Source organism: Myxocyprinus asiaticus, chromosome 28 (genome assembly GCF_019703515.2).
Source record: "Myxocyprinus asiaticus isolate MX2 ecotype Aquarium Trade chromosome 28, UBuf_Myxa_2, whole genome shotgun sequence".
Taxonomy (NCBI): Eukaryota; Metazoa; Chordata; class Actinopteri; order Cypriniformes; family Catostomidae; genus Myxocyprinus; species Myxocyprinus asiaticus.
The window spans coordinates 13,328,238-13,355,998 of NC_059371.1; the positions used below are offsets into that span (position 1 = coordinate 13,328,238).

General features: G+C 39.6%; 1 protein-coding gene across 14 annotated transcripts; it reads right to left on the reverse strand.

The window, feature by feature from the left end:
* Positions 1-4,391: 4,391 nt before the first annotated feature.
* On the reverse strand, positions 4,392-27,728 carry LOC127419090 (eukaryotic translation initiation factor 4B-like). 14 transcript variants are annotated; one of them, XM_051660196.1, is made up of 16 exons: positions 27,691-27,705; positions 27,456-27,604; positions 24,128-24,268; positions 23,768-23,973; positions 16,997-17,113; positions 16,693-16,747; positions 16,403-16,546; positions 15,430-15,534; positions 12,710-12,862; positions 12,381-12,621; positions 10,911-10,999; positions 10,502-10,739; positions 10,320-10,357; positions 9,818-9,947; positions 6,432-6,504; positions 4,392-5,310 (listed from the first exon to the last, which is right to left on the reverse strand). In XM_051660196.1, exons 4-16 carry the CDS (start codon positions 23,942-23,944, stop codon positions 5,233-5,235), a joined length of 1,638 nt encoding a protein of 545 aa, XP_051516156.1. In that variant the 5' UTR covers positions 23,945-23,973; positions 24,128-24,268; positions 27,456-27,604; positions 27,691-27,705; the 3' UTR covers positions 4,392-5,232. The 14 variants fall into 14 exon arrangements, 10 of the variants coding, with proteins under 10 accessions (XP_051516156.1, XP_051516148.1, XP_051516147.1 ...); XR_007893603.1 differs by lacking the exon at positions 27,456-27,604 and adding an exon at positions 8,518-8,656 and having other exon boundaries at positions 5,246-5,310; positions 27,676-27,720; XR_007893602.1 differs by lacking the exons at positions 6,432-6,504; positions 27,456-27,604 and adding an exon at positions 8,518-8,656 and having other exon boundaries at positions 27,676-27,720.
* Positions 27,729-27,761: the final 33 nt, after the last annotated feature.

The window sequence follows — 27,761 nt, forward strand, 5'->3', positions numbered from 1 at the left end:
GTTAAATTACTTAAGACCCCTAAGCAACAATATGCAACAAGGTAGGTCACAGTGTTGGGTTGTCTAAACATACACTTAGTGACCACTTTATTAGGTACACCTCTCTTATACTGGGTAGGACTCTAATACTCAGGTAGGCTGTGGCATTTAAAATGATGCTCAGTTGGTATTAAGGTGCCTAATGTGTGCCAAGAAAACATTCCCCACACCATTACACCACCACCCCCAGCCTGAACCATTGACAGAAGGCAGGATGCATTCATGGATTCATGCTGTTAAGGCCAAATTCTGACCCTACCATCTGTATGTTGCAGCAGAAATCGAGATTCGTCAGACAATGTTTTACCAATCATCTACCGTCCAGTTTTGGTGTGCCTGTGCCAAGTGTAGCCTCAGTTTCCTGTTCTTAACTGACAGTAGTGGTACCCGGAGGGGTCTTCTGCTGCTGTTGCCCATCCGCCTCAATGTTTGATGTGTTCAGAATTGCTTTATATATACACTATATTGCCAAAAGTATTCACTCATCTGCCTTTAGACGCATATGAACTTAAGTGACATCCCATTCTTAATCCATAGGGTTTAATATGACGTCGACCCACCCTTTGCAGCTATAACAGCTTCAACTCTTCTGGGAAGGCTTTCCACAAGGTTTAGGAGTGTGTTTATGGGAATTTTTGACCATTCTTCCAGAAGCGCATTTGTGAGGTCAGACACTGATGTTGGACGAGAAGGCCTGGCTCGCAGTCTTCGCTCTAATTCATCCCAAAGGTGCTCTATCGGGTTGAGGTCAGGACTCTGTGCAGGCCAGTCAAGTTCTTCCACACCAAACTCGCTCATCCATGTCTTTATGGACCTTGCTTTGTGCACTGGTGCGCAGTCATGTTGGGACAGGAAGGAGCCATCCCCAAACTGTTCCCACAAAGTTGGGAGCATGGAATTGTCCAAAATCTCTTGGTATGCTGAAGCATTCAGAGTTCCTTTCACTGGAACTAAGGGGCCAAGCCCAGCTCCTGAAAAACAACCCCACACCATAATCCCCCCTCCACCAAACTTCACAGTTGGCACAATGCAGTCAGACAAGTACCGTTCTCTTGGCAACTGCCAAACCCAGACTCGTCCATCAGATTGCCAGATGGAGAAGCGTGATTCGTCACTCCAGAGAACGCGTCTCCACTGCTCTAGAGTCCAGTGGCGGCGTGCTTTACACCACTGTATCCGACGCGTTGCATTGCACTTGGTGATGTGTGGCTTGGATGCAGCTGCTTGGCCATGGAAACCCATTCCATGAAGCTCTCTACGCACTGTTCTTGAGCTAATCTGAAGGCCACATGAACTTTGGAGGTCTGTAGCGATTGACTCTGCAGAAAGTTGGCAACCTCTGCGCACTCTGCGCCTCAGCATCCGCTGACCCCGCTCTGTCATTTTACGTGGCCTACCACTTCGTGGCTGAGTTGCTGTCATTCCCAATCGCTTCCACTTTGTTATAATACCACTGACAGTTGACTGTGGAATATTTAGTAGCGAGGAAATTTCATGACTGGACTTGTTGCACAGGTGGCATCCTATCACAGTACCACACTGGAATTCACTGAGCTCCTGAGAGCGGCCCATTCTTTCACAAATGTTTGTAGAAGCAGTCTGCATGCCTAGGTGCTTCATTTTATACACCTGTGGCCATGGAAGTGATTGGAACACCTGAATTCAATTATTTGGATGGGTGAGCGAATACTTTTGGCAATATAGTGTATATATATATATATATTGTGGGGATGGGGGCATGTATTTGTCTGTGGGAGAGGGAGAGCGGTAAGGCTCGTCACCTAGGCTGTCATTATCTCTAACGCCTGACTTGTTATAGTGATGGTAGAGAGAGACCTGAAAAGGCAGACGGACGCATCAGTAAGCAGAGAGAGACGAGAGAGACTGTTCCTGGATGTGTGACAGAATTACGACTCGTTTGTGTATACACTTGGCCACTATGAGCCCTATTTGTTTAAGTTTATGTGAATGACACTGAAGAGTAATAAAATACTCACGTTGACAGTTCACTGCCTCCTGACTCCTCCATTGCTCAGATTACGACTTGTTACAGTGGTGCAGAAACCCGGGAGCTATTGGAGGATAACGTTATCATGGAATCTTTACCGCTAGGCAACGTCATCAAGTCCCTCGCTAGCATCCAGCAAAATCAACACCAAGCCCTCATGGAGTTACGCCTGGAGCAGGAACAGCATTTCCAACTCCTGCTCCAGGCTCAAGCAGAAGACCGGCAGGTGTACTGGAGCCTGATCGACAGAGAGGGGGCTGCAGCTGCAACCCCGGAGCCCTCATCACCGGTGACCCTCATCAAAATGGGGCCGAGCGATGATCTCAAGTCCTACCTCTAACTTTTTGAAAAAACTGCCGAGGTGTGGAAGTGGCCACCCAACCAGTGGGCGGCCTGCCTGTTAACGTTGCTCTCCGGGGAAGCACAACTAGTGGCCCAACAACTTTCTGCTGCTAGCCTCCTCGAATATAGAGATCTGAAAGAGGCCATCATGCAGTGGGTTGGCCGTAGTCCTGAACAGAACCGCCAGCGCTTCAGGTCCCTGAAGTTTGGGAAACACGGGCTCCCATTTGCTTTTGTATAACAGCTCCGGGATGCCTGTCGGAAATGGCTGCTGGCTGAGGGAACCCGTGGTGCCATGGATATCATCGACTTGGTGACACTGGAGCAATTCATCTCCCAGCTTCCTCAGGGGATGGCTGAGTGGGTCCAGTGCCACCGCCCGGCATCGCTGGAGGAGGCCATCTAGCTGGCCGAGGACTACATGATGGCGTTTCTGGGAGGCAGTAATCCAGAGTTTCTTCTCTCTCTTTCTCCCTGCATCTCAACCCCCACCACCCCACCTTTCCATCCTGTTCCGGCTCCCCGGAGGTGGGGAGGAACCCTGCCCAAACCCCTTCCCCAACCTAAGGGGTCCTTTCTTTGTCTGTGTCCCCCACTTCCCCTGTCTCCCTCCGCTCTACCCACCCAGACTGATGAGGCTGCCCCCACGGGCATGGTAGGGAAGCCTGGGCCGGTCTGTTGGAGCTGCGGGGAAGCCGGGCACTGCCAGGATCGGTGTCCAGTGATGGAGTCTAAAAAGGGATACATATCAAGCTTTGGTGGATTCAGGCTGTTCTCGAACCTCTATCCACCAACACTTGGTGCAATAAGGGGCATTGGGCATGGATAAATGGGTGAGGGTGCGGTGTGTGCACAATATATATATATATATATATATATATATATATATATATATATATATATATATATATATCTGTGCAAAAGTCTTAGGCACATAAGATGTTTCACAAAAACATTTGTCTTAAGATGGTTATTTATATCTGCTACTTTAGTGTCAATAGGAAATATTCATTTTATACTCCCAAACATTACTTTTGCAAATAGAATAGAAGAACAGGGAGCCCTACAAGAGATGACATGGCCCTCACAGAGCCCCCCACTGAACATTGAGTCAGTCTGGGATTACATGAAGAGACAGAAGTAACTGAGACCTAAATAAATAAAAGAACTGTGGCGAATTCTCCAAGAAGCTTGGAACATCCTATCTGCCAACAACCAAGAAAAACTGTGTCCAGGTGTAAATAGGAGAATTGGTGCAGTTTTGAAGGCAAAAGTGTTCACACCAAATATTGATTTAGATCTTTTTCTGTTTACTGGACTTTGTATGATGTTAATTAAATTAATGAAAACTATTTATGTCATTATTCTTTTAAGACATCGTCACTTGGAATGTTTTTCACAAGTGCCTAAAACTTATATATACAGTCCAAAAGCACTGGGATGCTTCACCATTAATATCACTATACTTCTATGTGTTTGCGGCTTTTCAAATTGTGGTGGGGAATTTAATTAATCGTCATTTTGATTTCATTCACTGATTCATTTATCTCCATTTGAGTTACCATTTTATGAGCAAGTCATTTATCATTGACTCAACTAATTTTTTTGAGTCATGCACCTCCAACACAATGAAAGTGAAGGTTAATTTGTTTACTTAAAATATTCCTTCAAAAACACTTTCATTTACAAACAAAACACCACTAGTTCAAAGAGTGTGAAGTGGTGCTTTATGCTTTGACTTCTTTTGGAATTATCTTTGATAAAAAATAAAATAAAATGCACAAACTGGCAAATTTCTGTCTGAAATGTTATTTCACATGATTCACTTGTTAAACTGTTGTATAAAAACAATATATGGAACAAAAGCACTCTTGCTTGTGTGACATTATAATGCAATATACTGTAAATAAATTCACAATTAGACTGACCATCCCTTAAATCTTTATCATATATTAAATGACAGCCTTCTAGAAATGTACTTAATTCACAACTTCCTACAAAGCATAATTGACTCAGTGTAGTCTTTTATTGTTTTTGTAGATGGTACACAGTTCAAATCAATAAGCACGTCATGTCACTACCTTTAGATATATGCTCAACCCAAAGCAGCAGCAGACTCTGTTGTTGAAACGTGTAGATTCAGAGGAATACTTAAATTCCTATTGCACATCTGTCCAAAGGAGTGGCTTTAAAAAAAGTCCTCAAAGATAAGTGAAAAAATGGGACACTCCTGCAGCAAAGCAGTGCAGAGAAATATCAAAACTGAAACTAACAGGTTCAGATCTCTTTGTTGGCCATTATTCAGTGACAGTTCTCCCTGAATACAAATCATCAGACCTGATGATCAACATGAGTTTAAGACATAAAATCGAGTTTGTGAGATTTATTACCCCCTTTTTTGACCAGAGATTTCAGCAAAGCAGCTGCTGTAAACGTTCATTCAGAAAACTAAGGAAGCCCTAAAAGGTCAGGGAAACATTTATCTTGTGGCACTTTTCCCAGTGATTCTATGTTTCCTTGCCACTCAACGTGCAATCAAGCTCAAGAGAAATGCACTCAACTTTTTATGTATGCAGAGCAGAAGCGATCCCCTGTTTATTTTGTTTAACCCCACACATTTATTAGTTATAATCATCCAATCTTCCACACGGTCTCTTTTACTGTAAAACAAGTCCTGTATTTTCCCCACTAGGTTTGGGGTTCAGTCCTGTAGAAGAGGGTGGCTCTAAAATGGGTATTTGCTCTCACAGGGTGGATCTGGGTCCTTTGCAGCATGAAATAAAAGCTGTAGGTTAAATTTTGTAATTCATTTTGGACCATCATTAGCGTAGTCCGGCCACAACTTAGTCTCCACCCCCCTCCTCTTCTCCCTGCACGCCATCCATCAGCAAGGCTGCGTATTTACTGGCTGAGCTGAATTTCTGTTAGAAGAAAAAGGGATAGTCAGATGTAAGCAAAACATGGCAGGGATTTGAAGGCCATATGAGCTCTGTGGTTTTAAATAAAAAAATAAAATAATTTTTAGATTGTAATCCGAATCAGGTGACATTCATTTTCAATTGGTTGACTGCTCTGACATAAGATAGCTTCAAACATTTGGGAACTAAGTTGACTGTGGTTAGTGATGGCACTGATTCTTGTGTACTGGGAAAAAGGCTACAGAACCTCAAAAACAAAAGTTTATGGACTGAGGAATTATTTTGGAATATGTTCAGAGGTATTTCCCTAGGTCTGAGTGCAACCTAATTTTTTTTCACAAAATTTGTTTTTCCTTACCTATCACTCAATGTCAACATTGCCAACAGCTATTAAACCTTATAAAAGAGGTCTATTTAAAAAAAATAATAACTTCAGGACATGGTAATGTTTCTTTAAAAGATACATATGTATTATTTTGCTTTAAGTTTTTTTCTGTAAAGTGCATTTTTAGAGACATTTAGGAGTGACTTCATTGAGTCCTGTTAGCGACCTGTTACCCAGAACAAAACCTGCTACAGAGCAGGTTAGCCGTGGTTGTCAAGTGAAAGTTACCATGGCGATAAACACCGGTAAAGGCTGACCCACTTTCGTGATACCTAAAAGACAGGGTTGACACAAACTAAACTAGAACTTACCTGGCTATCTACCTAAACTGGCTTCATGGTACAGGTGCCTGATGAGCCAAATACCCTCAAAAATAATCTAACATTGAGAGCTATGCATGAATAGCCTCATAAGGGTGTCAAATGTAATTTTTTCAAACACCAGCTCATATAACAGTGTTTTTTTCAAGATATCTTGTAGTAGTATCTAATAGTACTAGAGCTGTAATTCAATATTTAGATCAGAATAATGCACCTAGACTCAAGAAAATATTTAAACATTTTGAAAGTTGCACTTATTTCAAGAGAGGCATAGAATTATAGTCTGTGACAATCACATTACATTGTCCACACTCCACACATGGACAATTTAAAAATTAGCCAATGAAAAAAAAAATACTAGGGACCAGGGATCATTGGATCACACCCAGAGAGAGTGTTGAGAAAGCTCTGTCACTCACAGGGCTGGGAGGCTCCTCAAATTTCTTTGGCTCTGGTGCTGGTCTGAGATTTCGCTCTCTTCTTGCATCCTTTCTACAAGCAATGCACAACAGAGGGAGACAGAGTCTCACATACATACATGTACTCATTAAAAAGACTCTGGAGCAGGGACGTAGATCCCAGGGGGGATGGAAAGACATGTCCCACTCAACTTAGGGAAAAGATATTCAATATTACATTGAATAATTGAAAATGTCCAACTGAAAAGAGATCTACACCCGTGCTCTGGAGCCATCTTGCACTATTTCTCTAGTTCCTGAGACCAAATGCATCTTGTCCAGAGATGTGCCAATATTTGCAGAAGCAAATTATCTGAGAATGCTTTCTCACGAGGACAATCCTAACATTGTATTCAAAAGTTATAAGGCCAGTGAAAAAATTATAACTACTAAACGTGTCTGCCAAGTCTGCATTTAAAAATTCAGCGACTGATTTAGTCAGTGATGAACTGTACAAACAATAGTGGGGTTGTTACCCATTTTTGCCTTTTATTTTTTACATGAGATCCACTTAATTCTTAACATTAGAACTACCTGCTTAACATTGTGTAGGTCCACCTTGAACAGTGCTAACCCGCATCTCAGAATAGCATTCTGAGATTATATTCTTCTCACCACAATTGTACAGAGCGGTTATCTGAGTTACTGTAGACTTTGTCAGTTCAAACCAGTCTGGCCATTCTCTGTTGACCTCTCTCATCAACAAGGCATTTCCATCCACAGAACTGCCGCTCACTGGATGTTTTTTGTTTTTGGCACCATTCTGAGTAAATTCTAGAGACTGTTGTGAGTGAAAATCCCAGGAGATCAGCAGTTACAGAAATACTCAAACCAGCCCATCTGGCACCAACAATCATGCCACGGTCCAAATCACTAAGATCAAACTTTTCCCCATTCTGATGATTGATGTGAAGATTAACTGAAGCTCCTGAGCCATATCTGAATGATTTTATGCACCGCACTGCTTCCACACGATTGGCTGATTAGATAATCGCATGGATGATTATTGGTGCCAAACTGGGTGGTTTGAATATTTCTGTAACTGTTGATCTCCTGGGATTTTAACACACAACAGTCTCTAGAATTTACTTAGAATGGTGCCAAAAACAATAAACATTCAGTGAACGGCAGTTCTGTGGATGGAAATGCCTTGTTGATGAGAGAGGTCAAAGGAGAAAGACCAGACTGGTTCGAACTGACAAAGTCTACGGTAACTCAGATAACCGCTCTGTACAATTGTGGTGAGAAGAATATTATCTCAGTATGCTATTCTGAGATGCGTTTTGCCGCTGTTTTGTCAGCACGAGGGGAACCTACATAATATTAGAGAGGTGGTTTTAATATTGTGGCTGATCGGTGTATGTGCTACAGGTGTATGATCGTCAAAAGAGAGTTTAATTTACTGTGTTCTGTACACCTGTCTCAGCAAACATTTATTAAACAAGTTTTAATATCTTGTAATGTAGGAACTTTGACTCATTGATCGATATCATTTAATAAAAGTGAATGTTTATCATTAACTATGTACATCTCTCTGGGTGCCGACATGTTGGTGTGACGTCATGCACCATCTCGGCTAAAAGAAATTATGGACACAGTACAAATCCGTTAAGACACACAATGGACAAAGCGGTGCCCAAAGAAAGAAATGTCCATGGTTTGAGATCATGGATGGTGTGCTGGGACATCATCCTGCTGTTGGTGGAGAGACCACTCGGGACAGCATGACATTTAAAGACAAGTCGGTGAGTTGTCAATGGTAACTTATCTTGCTAGCTAACTAATGTTTACATACCTTTTCCTATTTGGCTCCTAAACTATGGAATAGTCTCCCTAACACTGTTCGGGATGCAGACACACTCACTCAAAGTCTAGACTAAAGACTCATCTATTCAGCCAGTCATATACCTAATTTATCCATCAACTCACAATTAGGCTGCTTTAGTTAGGTCTGCCGGAACCAGAAACATTTATCACGATCTATATCTCTGCAAAATATTTAATGGCATCTACGCTAATATTATTCTATTTGTTTCCCTGTCCCAACCTCGTTAGACATGGGATACTTCATATGCCACCGCCTTCCTTGGATTTAGGATGGACCCCACCGAAATGACCTGCCGGTTGAATTGCGATGCACCTCACTGATCTCTGCCCACATCACCTTTGTCTATTGTTGGATGACACTTGAAATGGAATACATAGACGATCAATTATTTGCCAACAAAAGCCTTCATCAGCCAACTAACAAGGACAATGCATCTATGTGAATTTCTGCAGTTAATCCAGGACGAACTTCAAAGTCATTAGTCATTAATCTTACAGTTCATACAAAATCTTTGTTTAAACATTGGCCTTTAACACTTACTTAGTTTACTCATTTTAAACCATGACTTGCACTGTACACAAAAAACTAATACTGGCATTATATTCATGCTGTTTAGCCAGAGGGGAACTGGCCCCCATAGTGAGCCTGGTTTCTCCCAAAGTTATTTTTCTCCATTAACAAACATCTTTTGGAGTTCTGTGTTGCCTTCGGCTTGCTCACTGGGGTTCTAAATAAAATTATTATTTATTTTTATACACAATTTACAGTCATATTTAATCAAACTATACAATGATGACCCTAAGACTTTATAGATATTACAGTTTCATTTTCTGTTAAAGCATGATTTTCTGTAAAGCTACTTTGAAACCATGTGTGTTGTGAAAAGCGGTATACAAACAAAAATGACTTGACTACATACAATATAAACTTGATGTTCTAGATAAATAGATAACATGCATATTTGGTTGTGAAATGGGCGGGGTGAGAGACATTTGCACCAGGGCGGCGTATTAAGGGCGGGTTTTCGGGCAACTCTGCAGGGCTTTTGGCCCGATGATGGAAATGCAGATCGATTTTGGTCTCGTGGCTCAAGGTCCGAGACTATTGGCCCCAGCTGACCAGTTGATTGCCCTGGTTTGATAGAGGAAAAGCGGCTAATGTCACACAACAGTACGTCAAATTATTTCAAAAGATCAAGAAAAATTATATGTCCCCTTTAATGAAGAATAGCTCTTTGCAAAAATGAGCAAGGCCAAGACCGACCTCTTATTTATTTTTTTGTTTTGTTTTTTTAAATTGGAAAGATGCGATTGGACACAGTACTCTAGACACCAAAATTACAGATTAATTCCCATCTGTCCTTCCATCACCCATTAAGAAACGAAAACACTAAGTCTCAGAAAAGCTAGAGAGTTAAATTCTTAAGATGGCAAAGCTCTCAATACATCATTGTAGAGATGAGCAGAAATAAAATCTACACTCCTCTTTTGAGCAGAAGGGTTGCCATAGAGTGGCTAACCTGTCTGTCTCCTTCCTTCGGTCTCGGCTGGCCGCGTCTCCACGCCCCCTGCCTGCTCCAGAGCCTGAGGCCCCGCCACGACCCCGAAAGGGGCCCCGATCCTGGTGCACCCCATATGCCTGGTTTTCATCTGCAAAGAGAGCCCAGTGTTCAGCAGAGGAGACTATGGACTGCTCTCGAAATGAGGAAGCTCCATACAGCTGTATCCTGGAAGAATCTCTTATTTGGAATGGCTTTAATAAAAGTTTTGTTTACAGGAAATTTTTTCTTGCCCTATTCAAGCTTTCAGGATATATGCAAATCACCAAATTGATCCAGAGTTGCTGACGGTGGGGCCATCCAGGAACATGGTCACCATTAAGGTTTTCTTTGTTATAGCATACTCATTATAAAATGTTGTCCCGGGTCCCATGAATTTATGTGACGGCCCTGACTTTATCATCAACACCTTCACCAGTATCACTTTCATGCCTTATTGGATTTGTACATCTATAAGTCTTACCTTTACTTCTCTGGGGAACTTCAGCTGAGCTTGTTGAACTGAAAATAAACCATATTAAAAAGACTACTGTCATAAACACTCAGAGCTCTATAATTCTGTTTGCATTATACTAATACAATACTACCACAAAATGAATGAGGATTACAGCAAATGTGCCTAATATTTACAAATGAGATCGAAACCTTTTAGGTGGAGTACTGCTGCCTAGAGAGACAGTGGGTTTAGTGTCACTCTCACTGGATCCTGCACTCATGGTGCTCCTCTTTGCCCAAACATTCTCCTTAGGTGGTGGAGCTGGAACAACCTTTAGTGGCAGCCCCTCCTGCTTGGAGGAAGTCTGGGTTCCATAGGAAGGTGGCTCCTCATCACGGCTGAAAACCTCGTTTTCCACAGAACGTTCACTTTCCCGATGTCTTGGCCCTGACAAAGATGAATGTAAAATTGAAACCTGGAGAACTGCTTTTGTAGATATTGATAAATCACATAGATACAAGCATTGTTTTATTATTTAACAATAGTGCCCAAAAGACTGAGCCAGGTAATGTTTGGTTGCCTTCTCATGTGCAATAGGACTGGTAGGTGATCACTTACCCCTGTTTGATGTGCTTCCAGTTTGTGATGACTCACTTCCTGTTCGTGAGCGCTCGGTTGCTTGGTCCTCACTACGCCAGCTGGGATGCCTGAGTGAGCATGGTGTTCATTAGAAAATGAGAGTGAAAACACTATTTTTGCATATGACAAATACCGAAAAGTTTCCATCATTTGTTTATCAGTCGGCTGGAAGTAATTTGACTTATGCTATATTTCATAGACTTTATATTGGAGTTAGAGGCAACATGCACTATGACAAAGAGTCAAGGCACTAATTAAAAAAATTATTCCACAATATAATTTTTTTTTTTACATGAAAACATATATTTGCCTTTATATTTTAGGATGGTGGTCCCTCACAAGCAGATCATCATTTTGGGGGGTCCTTGGCATGGAAAAGTTTGAATACCCTTAATTTAGCCAACTATCTTAAGTAGCACCCACTTACCAATGTCAATGTCAAGTTTATTTAAAAAGCACAATTTATACAACAACAGTTGACCAATGTGCTGTACAATAATGACTTTGAAAGACAAAAATAATCAAACCAAACCAAAATAAAACAATAGTAGGATAATAAAACAGAGCACTATGCATGATTAAAAGCCAAGGAGAAGAAATTAGTTTTTAGCAGCGATTTAAAAACAGGTAGTGTCAGACCAGTCCTTATATGCACAGGCAGACTGTTTCAAAGCTTGGGACCAGATACTGCAAAGGAGCGATCACCGCTATGTTTCAGTCTAGACCTAGGGACAATGAGCAGTCTTTGAATACATGATCTAAGAGATCTAGAGAGGTTATGAGTATGGAGGAGTTCGGAAAGTTAAGTTGGTGCTGAATTATTCGGTGATTTGTAGACAAGTTGTAGGATTTTAAAATCAACTCTAAATCTGACCGGCAACAAATGAAGTGAGGAGAAGATTGGTGTAATGTGTTCTAAAGCATCCGTCCGACGCATATTCACTTTACCTGACAATTAAAAATGGTGCATACAGAATGCAAGAACACATCTAAATTATTATATTTATTTTTTGACTTATACATTATTACATTAAATTATCTTTATATGGGGCCTTTCTCAACAAATATTGATATATGTAATTAATTTGGTTAAAAATATAACAATATTTTAAAAACATATATATAAATTTTTTTTTTACATTAAATGGCAATAAAAAGAAGTTATGGCAAGTCAAAAAGAAGAAGCACCAAGAGCCAAAAATGGAAGTACTCAAGAGTTGAGGCCTATATGCCAATGTTTGTGTTTAAGTCATTATAAATATGCAAATAAAATAAAGGAGTTACAAATTGAAACTGCTATCGAGAAGCATCAAGTTTCACTTGCATTGGGATTAACTACTGAAATGCTGGCAACATGACAACTCTAGTTTTGGATAGTTCACCTTTAGCTATAGGCAAACATGACATGACAGTTTATAAACATTTGTTGCTTTTCTTAGCATGGTGTACCTCTCTCTGGGCTTGCGTTCAGGTCCTCTGTTCTTGTCCTCCTCCAGTTGCCTCTGCAGTCTCTCCTGCTCTTTCTTCAGTCTCTCCTCCACCTCTCTCTCTTTAGCGGCCGTGTCCACTGGTTTGGCTCCTCCAAAGATGGATGTGGCTCGTCCTGATGGGGCTGATGGAGCGCTGCTCTGCTCTTCTTCTTTGGGAACGCTGCGGGGCTTCAGGTTCAGCTTGGGTCTCTGTGGGGGACCTGAAGATGGATGCAGTAGAGTCTGTTTAAATTACCTAATAAGTAGCTTCTGTTAGTGACCCAGACAAAGTCAAATGCATCAGCCCACCTCTGTCCTCGCGCTTCTCTTCCCGTCTCTCAAATCTGTCTTCACGGTCAGCATAGCGATCTCCGCTACCACGAAAGTCGTCCCGCCGTTCATCGTAATCGCGCCGGAAACCACTTCCAAATGCCCTACGTCCCCCACTGCGAGAATCGTAGCCTGAAATAATGACAGAATGTAAACAAACTAGTGGTCAAACCGATGTGGGGTTTTGACGGATAGCTAGAGAGCAGGCCAGCTGATACAAAACCAACATGCATAATATACAAATGAATGAGAGGAAATGAAATGCCATACACATAACGGCTAAATTAAATTACCTTTATACAGGGTTTGTACAGATGCTTCAAAGTTAAATTCAAGGACTTTTCAAGGTAAGCACATTTTTTATTGTTTTTAAGGACTATGCTCGACATGTCATTAAAACAAATTCTTTATTTGTTCATTTTATATAAAAATATTTTATTCATTCAGTTAATTTATTTTATAAAACACCACTTATTACAAGTACAAAATATCTCAATGAGCATCTTTAACTACATATTCTCACAGTAACAATTCTTGGTTCATTCATGATGAAATTGATGTGCAATTGAAGTATGCTCCCTTAAAACGCACTTTGCTTTCCAACAAAAGTGAATAACTGGGTCCGTATACAGTAGTCCATATGACTCATGTGCTATGTTTCATGTTTTCTAAAATCACACAACAGATTTATGTGAGGAACTGACCCAAATTGAAAATGGGTCATTCTCAAAAAGTTTTGACTTTCCAACTTACAAAATATTGAAATTTTCCGTTCAGTTTTTGCATATAAACGCGGAGAGTATACATTCTGTAACATGTTGACATGAATTATTATTCATAAAGGACAACTTGTCTGTTGTTCATTCTTTTATTATTTCATTTTGTTTTATGAATGAAGCAAGTTAACACTAATGAGGGTTAAATGGGTTACAACACCACATTTTGAGGGTTCAATGGGGTACAACACCAAATAATTGTGTTAAAATGTGACTTAATAACTTTAACTTGCTGGGAAAAATCACTATATGCATATTTAAGCAGCCTCTGAACTTTGACCTTAAATTATTTTTCCACAACTTTTTGTATTTAACATTTTTTTAAAGCATTTAAAAAAAGAAAAACACCAATGCAATGAAATCAAGGGACAAGCATTCTTTTTAAATTATTTAAATTACTACTAATAATTTTGTTTTGCTTTTTTGCACACTTGCACTAATGCATGTATTAAAAATAAGTATAAAATAAATACACAAATAACTGATTTGTTACAGATGAAGGGATCAAGATGTTATTTCAGGCAATTAATAATTTCAAATATATTTTCTAAAACATTAGCAAAACAGAGTCAAGCCATTTCATATCATTAACGGTTAGGTTATAGAATGACAACTTTAATTTTTTCGTTTTTTGAAAGCTTTATGACTAAAAAAGTCAAGGGACATGTTTGTGAACATATTTTGATACTGACCCAAATGTTGTCAGAAAAGACATATTTTGATAGACACACAAGGGGGCGCTTGACGGCTCACAAAACTGAATCCTCCATTGATCTGCATTCAAATCTCAGAACGTTTTACATCTCATATAATTTTTTCACTCTGGGGAGTAATTTTTTATTAAAACTGATAGTTGCAAGGATTCATACTTGTTAAATCACCCACAGCAGTATCTATAAAACATATTTTTTTAAATCCTCCAGTAACAATTGATTGTGATTGGCCCATTCTGAACAGCGCTGCCAAAAGTAACAGGTGCCACGTGACAGCGGCGTCTATGTGCTGCCTGCTTCAGCAGTGGTCTAGTGGTCTGTCATCGTGTTTTTCCGAAAATAAATAAATACATTTCATTTATTAAATGATTTAAGCAACGGATTTTATGATTTTCTATAATTCAACAACTAAGCACCCCTTGGTAAAAATAGCTATTTTCAAGGGTTTTCCAGGACTTAAATTTGAAAAAGTCAAATCCAAGCACTTCAAGCACCTTGTACGAACCCTGCTTATTTAAACCCTTATTTTATACAATATTTAGGTTTACTCAGAATCCATTCAGATATATTTCAAATCAAACATTGCTTACTATCCATTCACAAGGCTGTGGGATACATTTGAAATTGACATAAGCAATAACGCTTCTGTTAATTGGTCAAGCAGATGCGATAATCTTAAACTGGCCAACTTTTGGCCTATAGACCTTTTTCCACAGACTGTGATGACGCGTTTCCGCCTTATTTATCAGCATAAATCTAGCAAACTTTTATATATGATAATTTTTTTTTTATATTGAGTGTAAATTTATAACATTATGCTTTGTGTTATATTACCCTGGAATCAGTTTTAAAAAATGAATTACCACAGCCGCGAGGGGGTTTCTATTACAGCTGCTGAGAGACAGTAAATTTGGCATCTTCTCCCATTTTACGGTCTTAATCCACCGCTATCTATTTTTTTCTTCTGGAAAGACATTCATATTTAATAGCGGATTTTCTCTTTTGGTCTTGGAGCAAGTGGGTAATTTAAAATAATATTTGCTACCATTCACCGCTGTCGATGTTTACCCTGCAAACGTTTAATTCCACATTCCAAAACCTGGAGTGTGAAAAACGTCTATATAGAAGCTTATCATTAAAACAAATATACAGTATTTCTGCAAGCTGAGGAGCTGTTTATCAGTAAAAAATTACAAAAAGGGCATTGTACCTCTGTCATAGTCTCTGCGGTCTCTGTCGTCATACCGCTCACGGTATCGCTCTCTTCCTCCATCGTAACGATCGCCATCCCACCGCTGGCCATCACGGTAACGGTCTGAATCATAACAATGTGTACATATACACACACACACACACACATATATATATATATATATATATATATATATATATATATATATATATATATATATATATATATTATAATAATACATTTAAGTAGAAAACAAGCAAGGCACTCAATCTCCAAGAGCTTACAAAATTATTTTATTGGGAAACAAACATTAAAGGTGCACTCACTAATTTTTTCCTCATTCAAAAATATTTTACTCCTAAAGAAATTAATCATAATTTTGAAAGATACGTTTATAATTGTATACACATGAGATGAAGACTCCAATCATATCAGTAACCTTATAACAGCTGTTTTATCCTATGTGGAGAGAGTCTCCTCATGGGGGCTGCCATGTTATGATCACATGACCGGCCGAATACTACTCGCTTAATCGCAGTAACCACCCTGTTATTGGACATTTTCACTCATGGATTAAATTATGAATTTCTGACTGTGAAAAGTGAATTTCTACAGTGGCATTTGTAATTGAAAACTACTGCGTTTGAATTATGCTACATCCAGGCCACTGGGTGTCAGTGTAAATCCAAGATGACAAACAGAAAAATGGTTGAGTGCACTTTTAAAAAGCCAACACGTATCGGCAGACTGGATGCCTTCGTCGGGGCATGAGAGAAAACATACCATTATCGTATTTAAGCAGTCAATGAGCTTCAATCATTAATCAATCATTCAACTGATCACAAAAGGGATACACATCCATGTAACATAATATAATTACAAAAATCTACCTAAAATAAGTAAACAATCACATCACATATACAGTATACAAAAAAGTACTATATTCTAATAATAAAACTGAAATGAGTTGCTAGCTTAAATAATTACTTACGCTCTCCAAAGGCGTCGTCTCGTTTTGGTCCATCATCTGAATCACCTTTAGGCCTTGCCCGCCAGTCAGAATCTGTCTTGTCTGGGCCCATGTCTCGTTCATTACGATTACGGTCCCTTCCTGACATGGACCGCTCATCCCTCTCTGATTGTGAGAAGACAAGAATAGCTAAATCAGCATATAGAATTTAAAAATGAGAATTGTATTTCTTCTCTCTGCCTTTTAAATTATACAGGTTCACAATTGCATAATACTGCTTAGGAACAGATCTGTGCACTGTCCATGCAAACCTTTTTCATTGGACTGGTCAGCAATATCTACACGGATCCTACGATTTCCAAGGTTCTAAAAAGAGAGTAAGGGGAAGGGTTAATATAAGAATATTGCTGTGCATTACACAACTGTGAGCCTGCGTCTCAAAGTGGTACGATTGTAACAGATAACATACACTCCCATGTGGCCAAACAGGAACATACCCAAACATCAACAATGAGTGCTGTAATTCAGAACCGCATGTATACAACCAGTCAAAAGTATGGACATGCTTGACTGAACATATGTTTCTTTAACAAGATGGCTGATCCTTGTTCTCACCTCTTCATTGAGACCGAGTGCTCGCAACAGAGAGTCTATATCATCGAATTCAGCATAACCGAAGCCTTTCAGTCGCTCTGGGTTACTAGGCTCCCTTGGGAGGCGAACTGCACTGATCTGTATGGGCAGAAGAGATATACTCTCAGACAGCTCAATACTTGCTAGTCTTTTTGCTAAACATTCCTGCCTTCTAGCATGTTATTTGCAGATACCTGACGTGTGTTCAATCTCCTGGAAAATTCTTACTGTTTTTGCACTCTTTATTGGTGTCCCAGAGCTGCCAGAATCAGATTCAAGACAGCCTTTAGGCCTACAAAATCAGTGCCCTTATAAACTACCAGTTTATTTTGTTTGATTTGATCAGTTGCATCCAATCAACTAGTGTTCCAATATCTCTATATTGAAGGTGTCTACATCCAAAAACTTGTCTTTACACCCTTTAAATCAACCCAATTAGCTGAACCTATGACATTATTTTTGCCACTTCTTCTTTGCACTTGATTTGTAGCTTTTTGCCTCCAGCTGTGGTATTGAAACCATACTATACTAGTATGATGCATTCATATTAAGAATTTGCGTTATTATGAGATTCTGACTTGTAACAGTCGTGACGTCATGTGAAAAGAACCAATATGGCAGTGTCCTCAACAGTTAAAGGTAGTGAACCTATATTTCTGTTTGATATGCCATCTTATTATGATAATGTTACCTGGAGCTGTTTCTTTGTTCTTAAACATTTTGCAACAACATATCAAGGTGGATTAATGAATTGATATAGTGATCAATATTTTGCAGTTATCAGTAACAAAGCCATTTTGGCATTATGAGAGTTGTCAGAGAAACAAATAACTTCCGATTTCCCAGTACACTGCTCAGAGTAGGACCTCTGAGTTGCCATCTCGTAATTGGAGTCATTTGAACACAGCATTATTCTCTACTGCTAACAATAAAAATGTACTTTATGTGGCTAGTTGACATGAAATACTTTGGGGAAATTGACACGTTTTATGGTGTGACATGCTATACTCCATTATTTAAAACTATTTTAAACAGTATTTTGTATATTTTCACATAATTATGCATGCAGTTTTTATGACCTCATATCAATTGAGAGACTACATGGAAAATTATTTTCAAAATTAGCGTACCACAACATTAAAGGTATAATTCACCCTAAAAATAAAAACTCTCATGATTAACTCTGTCTTTCTTCAGCAGAACACAAAGATTTTTAGAAGAATATCTCAGCTCTGTTGATCCATACAGTGCAAGTGAATGTGATCAGATCTTTGCAGCTCCAAAAATCACAAAGTAAAAACATAAATGTAATCCATATGACACCAGTGGTTAAAACAAAATCTTCAGAAATTATACAATAGGTCTGGGTGAGAAACAGATTAATATTTAAGTCATTTTTTACCCTAAATCTCTACTTTAACTTTCAGATGTGAAAGTGAAACTAAACAGGCGCCACATGTGACTTTCAGATGTAAAAGTGAAAGTGGAGATTTAAAATAAAAAATAAATAAAACAAAACTTAAAATTTGATCCATTTCTCACTCACACCTAATATATCACTTCTGAAGATATGGATTTAACCACTGGAGTCTTATGGACTACTTCTGTGTTTACTTAATGCGATTTTTAGAGCTACACAGGTCAGATCACCATTCACTTGCATTGTATGGACATACAGAGCTGAGATATTCTTCTAAAAATCTTTGTGTTCTGCTGAAGAAAGAAAGTCACACATCTGGGATGGCATGAGTTAATGAAATAAATTTCATTTTTGGGTGAACCATCCCTTTAAAATAAATTAGTAGGGATGCACTGATCCAATACCTGGATCTGTATCGGCTCCGATACTGAGTGTGTCATGTTAGTTACTGTCAAGCCCCAAAAATACATAAAATAACCATAAAAACACTATTAAAGTAGTTCATGTGACTCGTGCATTATATTCAAGGCCACTTGAAGACATGCGATAGCTCTGTGAATCACAAAAGGCTATGTTTATTACGTAAATATATATAGCTCTGAATTTTAGACCACTGCAAAATTATCAGTTTCTCTGAATTTACTATTTATAGGTACGTGTTTGAGTAAAATGAACATTTATGTTTTATTCTATAAAGTACTGACAACATTTCTCCCAAATTCCAAATAAAAATATTGTCGTTTACAGCATTTATTTGCAGAAAAAACTGGTCAAAATAACAAAAAAGATGCAGTTTTTCCAGACCTTGAATAATGCAAAGAAAACAAGTTCATATTCATTTTTAAACAACACAATACTAATGTTTTAACTTAGGAAGAGTTCAGAAATCAATATTTGGTGGAATAACCCTGTCAATCACAGCTTTCATGCGTCTTGGCATGCTCTCCACCAGTCTTTCACATTGCTGTTGGGTGACTTTATGCCACTCCTGGCGCAAAAATTCAAGCAGCTCGGCTTTGTTTGATGGCTTGTGGCCACCATCTACCTCTTGATCACATTCCAGAGGTTTTCAGCGGGGTTCAGGTCTGGAGATTGGCTGGCCATGACAGGGTCTTGATCCGGTGGTCCTCCATCCACACCTTGATTGACCTGGCTGTGTGGCATGGAGCATTGTCCTGCTGGAAAATCCAAACATTGTCATAGCAGGAGAACATTGTCATAGGTAGAAGGAAGCAAGTTTTTTCCAGGATAACCTTGTCCGTGGCTTGATTCACGTGTCCTTCACAAAGACGAATCTGTCTGATTCCAGCTTTGCTGAAGCACCACAGATCATCACCGATCCTCCACCTGGTCGTCTAAATAGTTAGACAGAGACCTGGAGAGGTCTTCAAGCCACAGCGTCTCGCACCCACTGTGAAATTTGGTGGAGGATCGGTGATAACTGTGTGAATGAAATGTGAACTAAAAACTTACAACTAAATTGAACAAAAAAAGAGATCTGAATCCTTTAAAGTCCAGATACAAGTTGAAGAAAAAAAGTTTTCTTCTGAAGACTTAAGGTGCGTCCCAAACTGCACACTTCTGCACTCTTCTACGTCATTTTGTAGTGCGAGTAGTACGTTTACACTGAAAATGCAGCAAAAAGTAGTGTACTTCAAGAACCCAGATGATGCACTTTTTCAACCATCACAATGGAGTGTGGAATGTTGGACACTTCATGCTCTCAACGAATGCTGCTTGCCATAGATAGCGGAAGGGGCAGAGTTAACTGGCTGTGCTCATGGTCTAACAAAACAGTTGTAAATACTGAAGAATGTAGCAGCTAGCGAAACTTCAGTGGATACAGCACCTTACAAATGTGAGTTGAATGCTTTACCATCACCCAAAGTTGTGTGAATATGTACGTTGTTTGAGATACAGATGAAGTCAGAAGTTTACATACACTTACGTCATTAAATCAAATTTTTTAACCAGTCCACAGATTTCATATTAGCAAACTATAGTTTTGGCAAGTCATTTAGGACATCTACTTTGAGCATGACGAGTATTTTTTCCAACAACAGTTTATAGACAGATTGTTTCACTTTATTGACTATCATAATTCCAGTGGGTCAGAAGTTTACATACACTATGTTAACCATGCCTTTAAGCAGCTTGGAAAACTCCAGAAAATAATGTCAAGCCTTTAGGCAATTAGTTTCTGATAGGCTAATTGGCATCAATTGGAGGTGTACCTGTTGAAGTATTTTAAGGCCTACCTTCAAACTCAGTGCCTCTTTGCTTGACATCATGGGAAAATCTAAATAAATCAGCCAAGACCTCAGAAAAAAATGTGGGTTATCCTTGGGAGCAATTTCCAAATGCCCAAAGGCACCACGTTCATCTGTACAAACAATAGTATGCAAGTATAAACACCATGGGACCACGCAGCCATCATACCGCTCAGGAAGGAGACGCATTCTGTCTCCTAGTGATTAATGTAGTTTGGTGCCAAAAGTGCAAATCAATCCCAGAACAACAGCAAAGTATCTTGTGAAGATGCTGGAGGAAACAGGTAGATGTGTATCTATATCCACAGTAAACGAGTCCTATATCTACATAACCTGAAAGGCTGCTCAGCAAGGAAGAAGCCACTGCTCAAACTGCCATAAAACAGCCAGACTACAGTTTGCAAGTGCACGAGGACAAAGATCTTACTTTTTGGAGAAATGTCCTCTGGTCTAATGAAACAAATTTAACTGTTTGACCATAATGACCATCGTTATGCTTGGAGGAAAAAGGGTGAGGCTTGCAAGCCGAAGAACACCATCCCATTCGTGAAGCATGGGGGTGCCAGCATCATGTTGTGGGGGTGCTTTGCTGCAGGAGGGACTGGTGCACTTCACAAAATACATGGCATCATGAGGAAGGAAAATTATGTGGACATATTCAAGCAAAATTGCAAGACATCAGCAAATGGGTATTCCAAATGGACAATGACCCCAAGCATACCTCCAAAGCTGTGGCAAAGTGGCTTAAGGACAACAAAGTCAAGATATTGGAGTGGCCATCACAAAGCCCTGACCTCAATCCGATAGAAAATTTGTGGGCAGAACTGAAAAAGTGTGTGCAAGCAAGGAGGCCTTCAAACCTGACTCAGTTACACCAGTTCTGTCTGGAGGAATGGGCCAAAATTCCAGCAACTTCTTGTGAAGCTTGTGAAAGGCTACCCAAAAATGTTGACCCAAGTTAAACAATTTAAAGGCAATGCTGCCAAATACTTACAAAGTGTATGTAAACTTCTGACCCACTGGGAATGTGATGAAATAAATAAAAGCTGAAATAAATAATTCTCTCTACTATTCTGACATTTTGCGACACCATGACATGTGATAAAAGGAATCTTTTCCATGTTAAACAGAGTTTTTGTCTAAACCAGCTGCGATACACGACGAGCGACAGGCCTTTCTATTCTTGGAAAGGTTTCTATATCTGCAACGTTGCACTGGCCAACGCAGTCAACAAATGGCTCTAAAATTTTATATTATAGTATATAAAGTTCAGCATCTCAATAGCCGGTTCAGAACAACTTGATTTTGGCCGAGGGTGTCACGCACCTACCGAATGTTGTGCTTAAGTTCTCACTCTCTTCAGCCGGTGCTCTGTCACACACACACTGGTTCAGAATGGCAGAGCAGAGGCATACCGGCTCATTCTTTTATTCTCTCCACTCCCCTGTCACGTGAAGATCGGCGAAATAACAACAGGAGTACCGCATGAACAAACAATCGTAACAGACTGAATAAGGATGTGATTCATAAAATAATTTTGCACCTTGTGTGTGTGATTATGTATTTATCCCCTCGGGGTTTGCCGCAGAAAGTGTATGCACAAAGGAAGCTTCAGTGAAAAAATGAGTTGTGTTTAATAAATGGACTGTTTCGTCTGCAAGTGCTCTGTTTTCTACATTTTATTGTCAATTATCCTAATTTTAGTGTATGGATATCATGGTGTCACGTCGCCCCTGTTGTGGACAGACAGACTGCGCGTCACTGGAATCTTATCACGTCGTGTCTGTTTAGGACAAGGTGTAACGCAAGCACATTTAACTATAAACAAGCCTAAAAAACACAGGACTTTTTTTAAAACGACAAGAGACTTGGCTCATTACAATGGTCTACATCAGGGGTCAGCAACCTATGGCACATGTGCCAGCATTGGCATGCAGAGGGGTAATCATTGGCACACCAGCAACAGCAAGAGAGGAGTAGACTATTTTATTTATATAAATTCCGCACCTGCATTCCAATCTACATCTTGACGTAATCCTTACTCATGATCACGCAGCACATTTTCATGAGCAGAACGGGAGGCTAAACGTTAAAATTTGACGAGACTGAAGTACACCCAACAGACTTGTGCATCATGAGCCGGCAGCGCTTCACATTCGGTTCATCATGCGTTGGCACAGCCATCGACCAGGAAAATAAAAAAATGGCACTCCATGTTAAAAAGGATGCCAACCTCTGCTCTTTATCACAGATAGTTTAGCAGAGATGGACCACTGGTATTAATGCATGGGAGAATTTGGAACGGCCAACCGATGTAGAAAAATAAGTCCTGCCTTACAGGTAAAAGAGCCAAACACCTTTAAGATACAGATATCTCCTGTCAGTCATCTTGAGAATGTGGATGTGCATAAGCTGAACTAGTCTGTTTTTTAGCATGATATGAGTTAAAGAAGCACAATTTATTATACCAGTGTTGTCAGATTTTCCTGCTGATTTTAAATATGTTCTTTGATCAGAATCTTGACAAAACGTTTGAGACTTCGGTCTTTCCTCATTCAAGTAGACAGGTGCTGTACGTTGGGTGTGCTGTGGTTTGGGGGACAACTAAGGGGCTCCACTAGTCAACTATTAGTCGTGCAAACCGATATCTACATAAGCAAATATCAGCATAGATTTTTGCCAGTATTTAATAGTTCCAAAAAGCAACTCTCTCCACTGATTTATAGGTAAAGCCAATATATTGGTCCACCTCCATTTATAACTCCTGCAGAACCATCTGATTTGACAGAGCATAATGACTCTCTTTACCAAGCTTGATCACTTCCTCAAAACCATTCCAGAATCTCATTGAGGAAACTAGTCATTATTTTGCTCTGAAAACATTTTGACTTTGCAAATTGTCTTAAAGCACAATCTGCAACCAGGTGTTGTGGTGAATGCAAAATATCACAAGCCTGAAACTCTAGCAGATGCTGTTTGGCAGCACCCATATTGGCAAAGTACAGCAACTGAAACAATGCCTTCTGCAATCTTTCAAACCACAGCAGGAGAGAGGAAACTCACACTCAGTCCACGAAAGAAGTTTTTAATGGAGTCTTCAGTGACATCATAAGGAAGGTTGCCCAGGAAGGCAGTGTAGGGGGGGTTGCGGGGAAGACGGGAGCGGTCGATGTTGGGCTCACGGGCGGCTCGTGGAGCCGTTGGCAGAATGGACCGATCGATGGGCGGCGCACGATACATGTCATCCTCTGTGTGCCAGGATGTAGTAACTGTAAAAGTCAGGGAGTGAAGCCAAATTCATCCAAATTAATTCAACTTCTGCAAACAGTTTATCAAGATAAAAGAATAAGAGCATATTTTGAAAGCAAAGCACCAATACATCAAATGTGGTACACAATGTTTAATCTAGTGACTGAATCTCACCATCTCCCTCCAGGTCATCGGTCTCATCAGCCCAGCTGGTGGGCTTTGCAGGTGCGTAAGTCGGTGGCGCATTTCCCCCGCTGTCCTCTGCTAAAAAGTCAGTAAGGGTAAGGGTCTTACCCTTTTTCTTATTCTTTTTACCTGTAAAGACATTTGAGAAATTAAATGATATGAATAATAGCTCAAAAAGTGCAGCCAGTTGAGGAGATGGGTTCTAGTCAGGGTCAGAAATTAAGGGGGGCTCTGGGCAAAAATGCACCTACATTTTAAAATGTTGGGGCAAAATTGCCCTTGTGATGCTTTTTTTCCCCCTCTCTCTCTCTCTGGTCTTCTAATCAGTATATATTTGGTATGCGAGTGAAACAATATTTGTTGTTCTCGAGCCCTTTTTTATTTGTATGATGTTATGACCGTATGTTTAACAGTATGGTGTACAGTACATAATATTTAATAAATTATGAAAATAGAACTTACCTTAAAAAGAAATTAAAAAGCACCTGTTAAGAGTTGGTTATATTTCCTATATGCATTGTAAATGTCAGCTTCTAAGCTTTAAAACGCCACCCATTTTGTGTTGTTTAAGCGAGTAGATATTTATTCATTTTATTTTTTTTCCCCAGTATGAAGCGTCAAAGTACGCCAAAATATTTATCTATTAATATCCATGCGACTCAATAACAAGCATAAAGTCTATGCCCAGTTCATTTTCTCTGTATGGCAGGAAACATGTATAATAAATAATATGTACCTAAATACTACATACTTTGATAAACTCACTTTTACTTTTATGCTACAATAATTCAATAAATACTTTTGAATCCATAATTTACAATGCCTTTTTGAATATGGTTATTATTTTAATAGCATTTTGGCTGTGTACTCAGAACGACGCAGACACACCAACAAAACCACTGCGTTGGTAACTACACAGAGCCTATGGTGTAGGTTGGACGCAGAAGTGTAAACCGAACTTTAATGACAAGACTTATGATTTTCATAAGGCAAATGATAAAATAGCCCAAAACTCCCCAGTCTTACACAGTGTCCACACCAAAGAATAACTTATTTACACAAAAGATAGTCTTGTATGTTGGGTGACTGCTGCAGTTCACACGTGGAGAGAAGCATTGTTGTTATCTACTACATGCTTCTGAGCTCTTTTGTGACAAACTGCACTGTCAGGACATTCCAGTGCAACTGAATATGTGTTTACTGTAGGGCAATGACAGCCCGCTGCACAACCAAAACAAAGAGCAAAAACTCTGACAACATTATCCCTCACCTCAACATTTCTGCAATAATTCAGGCCAGCTGGCTTTGGACAGGCAGTGTTCTGTGAAAGTAGGAGGCAGCTCGGACAGTTTAGCCTCTTTTTGTTGCTTACTTTTGTCAACACTGGCCCATATGCCTATGCCATTATCACGCTAGTGTAATTATTGGTTACTGCAAACTACAGAAAACACAGATTAAATCTACAACAGTAAATTGCACATTTTGATTCTAAATATCATCTGAACTAGCCTAAAGGTAGACCGATTAATCGGTAAAACTGATATATCATTGCAGAGAGTAGCTTTTTGGAACTGTTGGTTATCTGCAAAAATCAAAGCTGATAGTTTTTTTTTTTCATTGTGACTCCAACTTCATGTCTTCTGAATAAAAAAATAAAAAAAACCTGGTGAAACATATACATCCAAATTCCATGAATGAATATATAGGCTATAAAAAGCTTTGTTTGGTAAATATTTTATTTCAAAATTAGAGTCGCAAAATAAGTGTGTGTATTTCTGGCTTGTTTATAGTTAAAAGTCCTGCATTTTGTACCAAATTTTCTTTTTTTTCTGGTTATTATTGGGATTTTAGTGTCACAATAAACGGCATCTGGGATTTTATACAATTTGTTCTCTTGTAGCCTCTATGTCTGTGCCTGTCAAAGTAAAGAAAGACTTTTTTTTACATTCTACAAATCGATTGTATCGATCGGCCAGTTAATCGGTTATCTGCCTTTTCCACCACCTTAGTTATCGTATCGACCTCTAATCTGAAAATCTATATTTTTTTAGATATTTTGGTTTGGAACAATATGAAGGTGAGTAAAATGAAGACAGACTTTTCATTTTATGTGCACTAACCCTAAAAAACTGAAACCTGCATTTGGGCTCTACTGAATGCTTATCCCTGGACAGTGCAGAGGGCAGCAGTCAACACTGTGAGTAAAAATCCTAAGTAAACAAGGCGCTCTGGTATCAAATACACACCAATCAGCCACAACATTAAAACCACCTGCCTAATATTGTGTAGGTCTCCCGTGACGCCAAAACAGCGCCAACCTGCATCTCAGAATAGCATTCTGAAATGCTATTCTTCTCAGCACAATTGTACAGAGCGGTTATCTGAGTTACCGTAGACTTTATCAGTTCGAACCAATCTGGCCATTTTCTGTTGACCTCTCTCATCAACAAGGCATTTCCATCCACAGAACTGCCACCCACTGGATGTTTTTGGCACCATTCGGAGTAAATTCTAGAGCAGAGGTTGGCAACCTTTTTGACATGGAGTGCCATTTTTTTATTTTCCAGGTCAATGGCTGTGCCGACGCCACCCTCATTCTGATGGTTGATGTGAACATTAACTGAAGCTCCTGACCCGTATCTGCATGATTTTATGCACTGCTGCCACATGATTGGCTGATTAGACAATCGCATGGATGATTGTTGGTGCCAGATGGGCTGGTTTGAGTATTTCTGTAACTGCTGATCTCCTGGGATTTTCTCTCACAACAGTCTCTAGAATTTACTCAGAATGGTGCCAAAAACAAAAAACATCCAGTGAGCAGCAGTTCTGTAGATGGAAATGCCTTGTTGATGAGAGAGGTCAACAGAGAATGGCCAGACTGGTTCAAACTGACAAAGTTTATGGTAACTCAGATAACCACTCTGTACAATTGTGGTGAGAAGAATATAATCTCAGAATGCTATTCTGATATGCGTTTTGGTGCTGTTTTGGCGGCAGGAGGGGGACCTACACAATATTAGGCAGGTGGTTTTAATATTGTGGTTATCTTAAGGTCTAAGATAAACGCAGGGAAATCATTTCATTTCATTTGCGCCTCGAGGGCTTCACTTGTAAACAATAACCAATACTGTATTCACAACAAGGAAAACAAAATAAATACAACGCAATGTAAACATACAGCCGCGGGCTAGGCACATATGCCTCATTTACTTTCTGATAAAAGATTACATCTACATTGAATAAAATCTGCTTAAAATGACATTTAAACTATTCTCCCACGGTGTCTGTAAATAGAAAGTAAATGAGCTAATACATCATGCCCCGAGTATACAACCGCAGCTGCTGGTGCCAGTTTCTACGCAGCGTCCCTTTATAACTCAAGATCAAGCTTTTGCAATCACTCCTCGTCGCTAAATTGCCTCCATCACGGGTGCGATCTCCCCGATCACACGTTATCTGCAACTGAAAGAAATTTTCCGTTCATAAATGACACATCACACACCCACAATTTGCTAACCGGCCCATGAACAAACCTCCAAAATCCTCACCTGACGCCGCCATGCTGGACAAGGATTGCGTGTCATATACCCGGATGGGGGCGTTGTCTGCTCGGTGACGC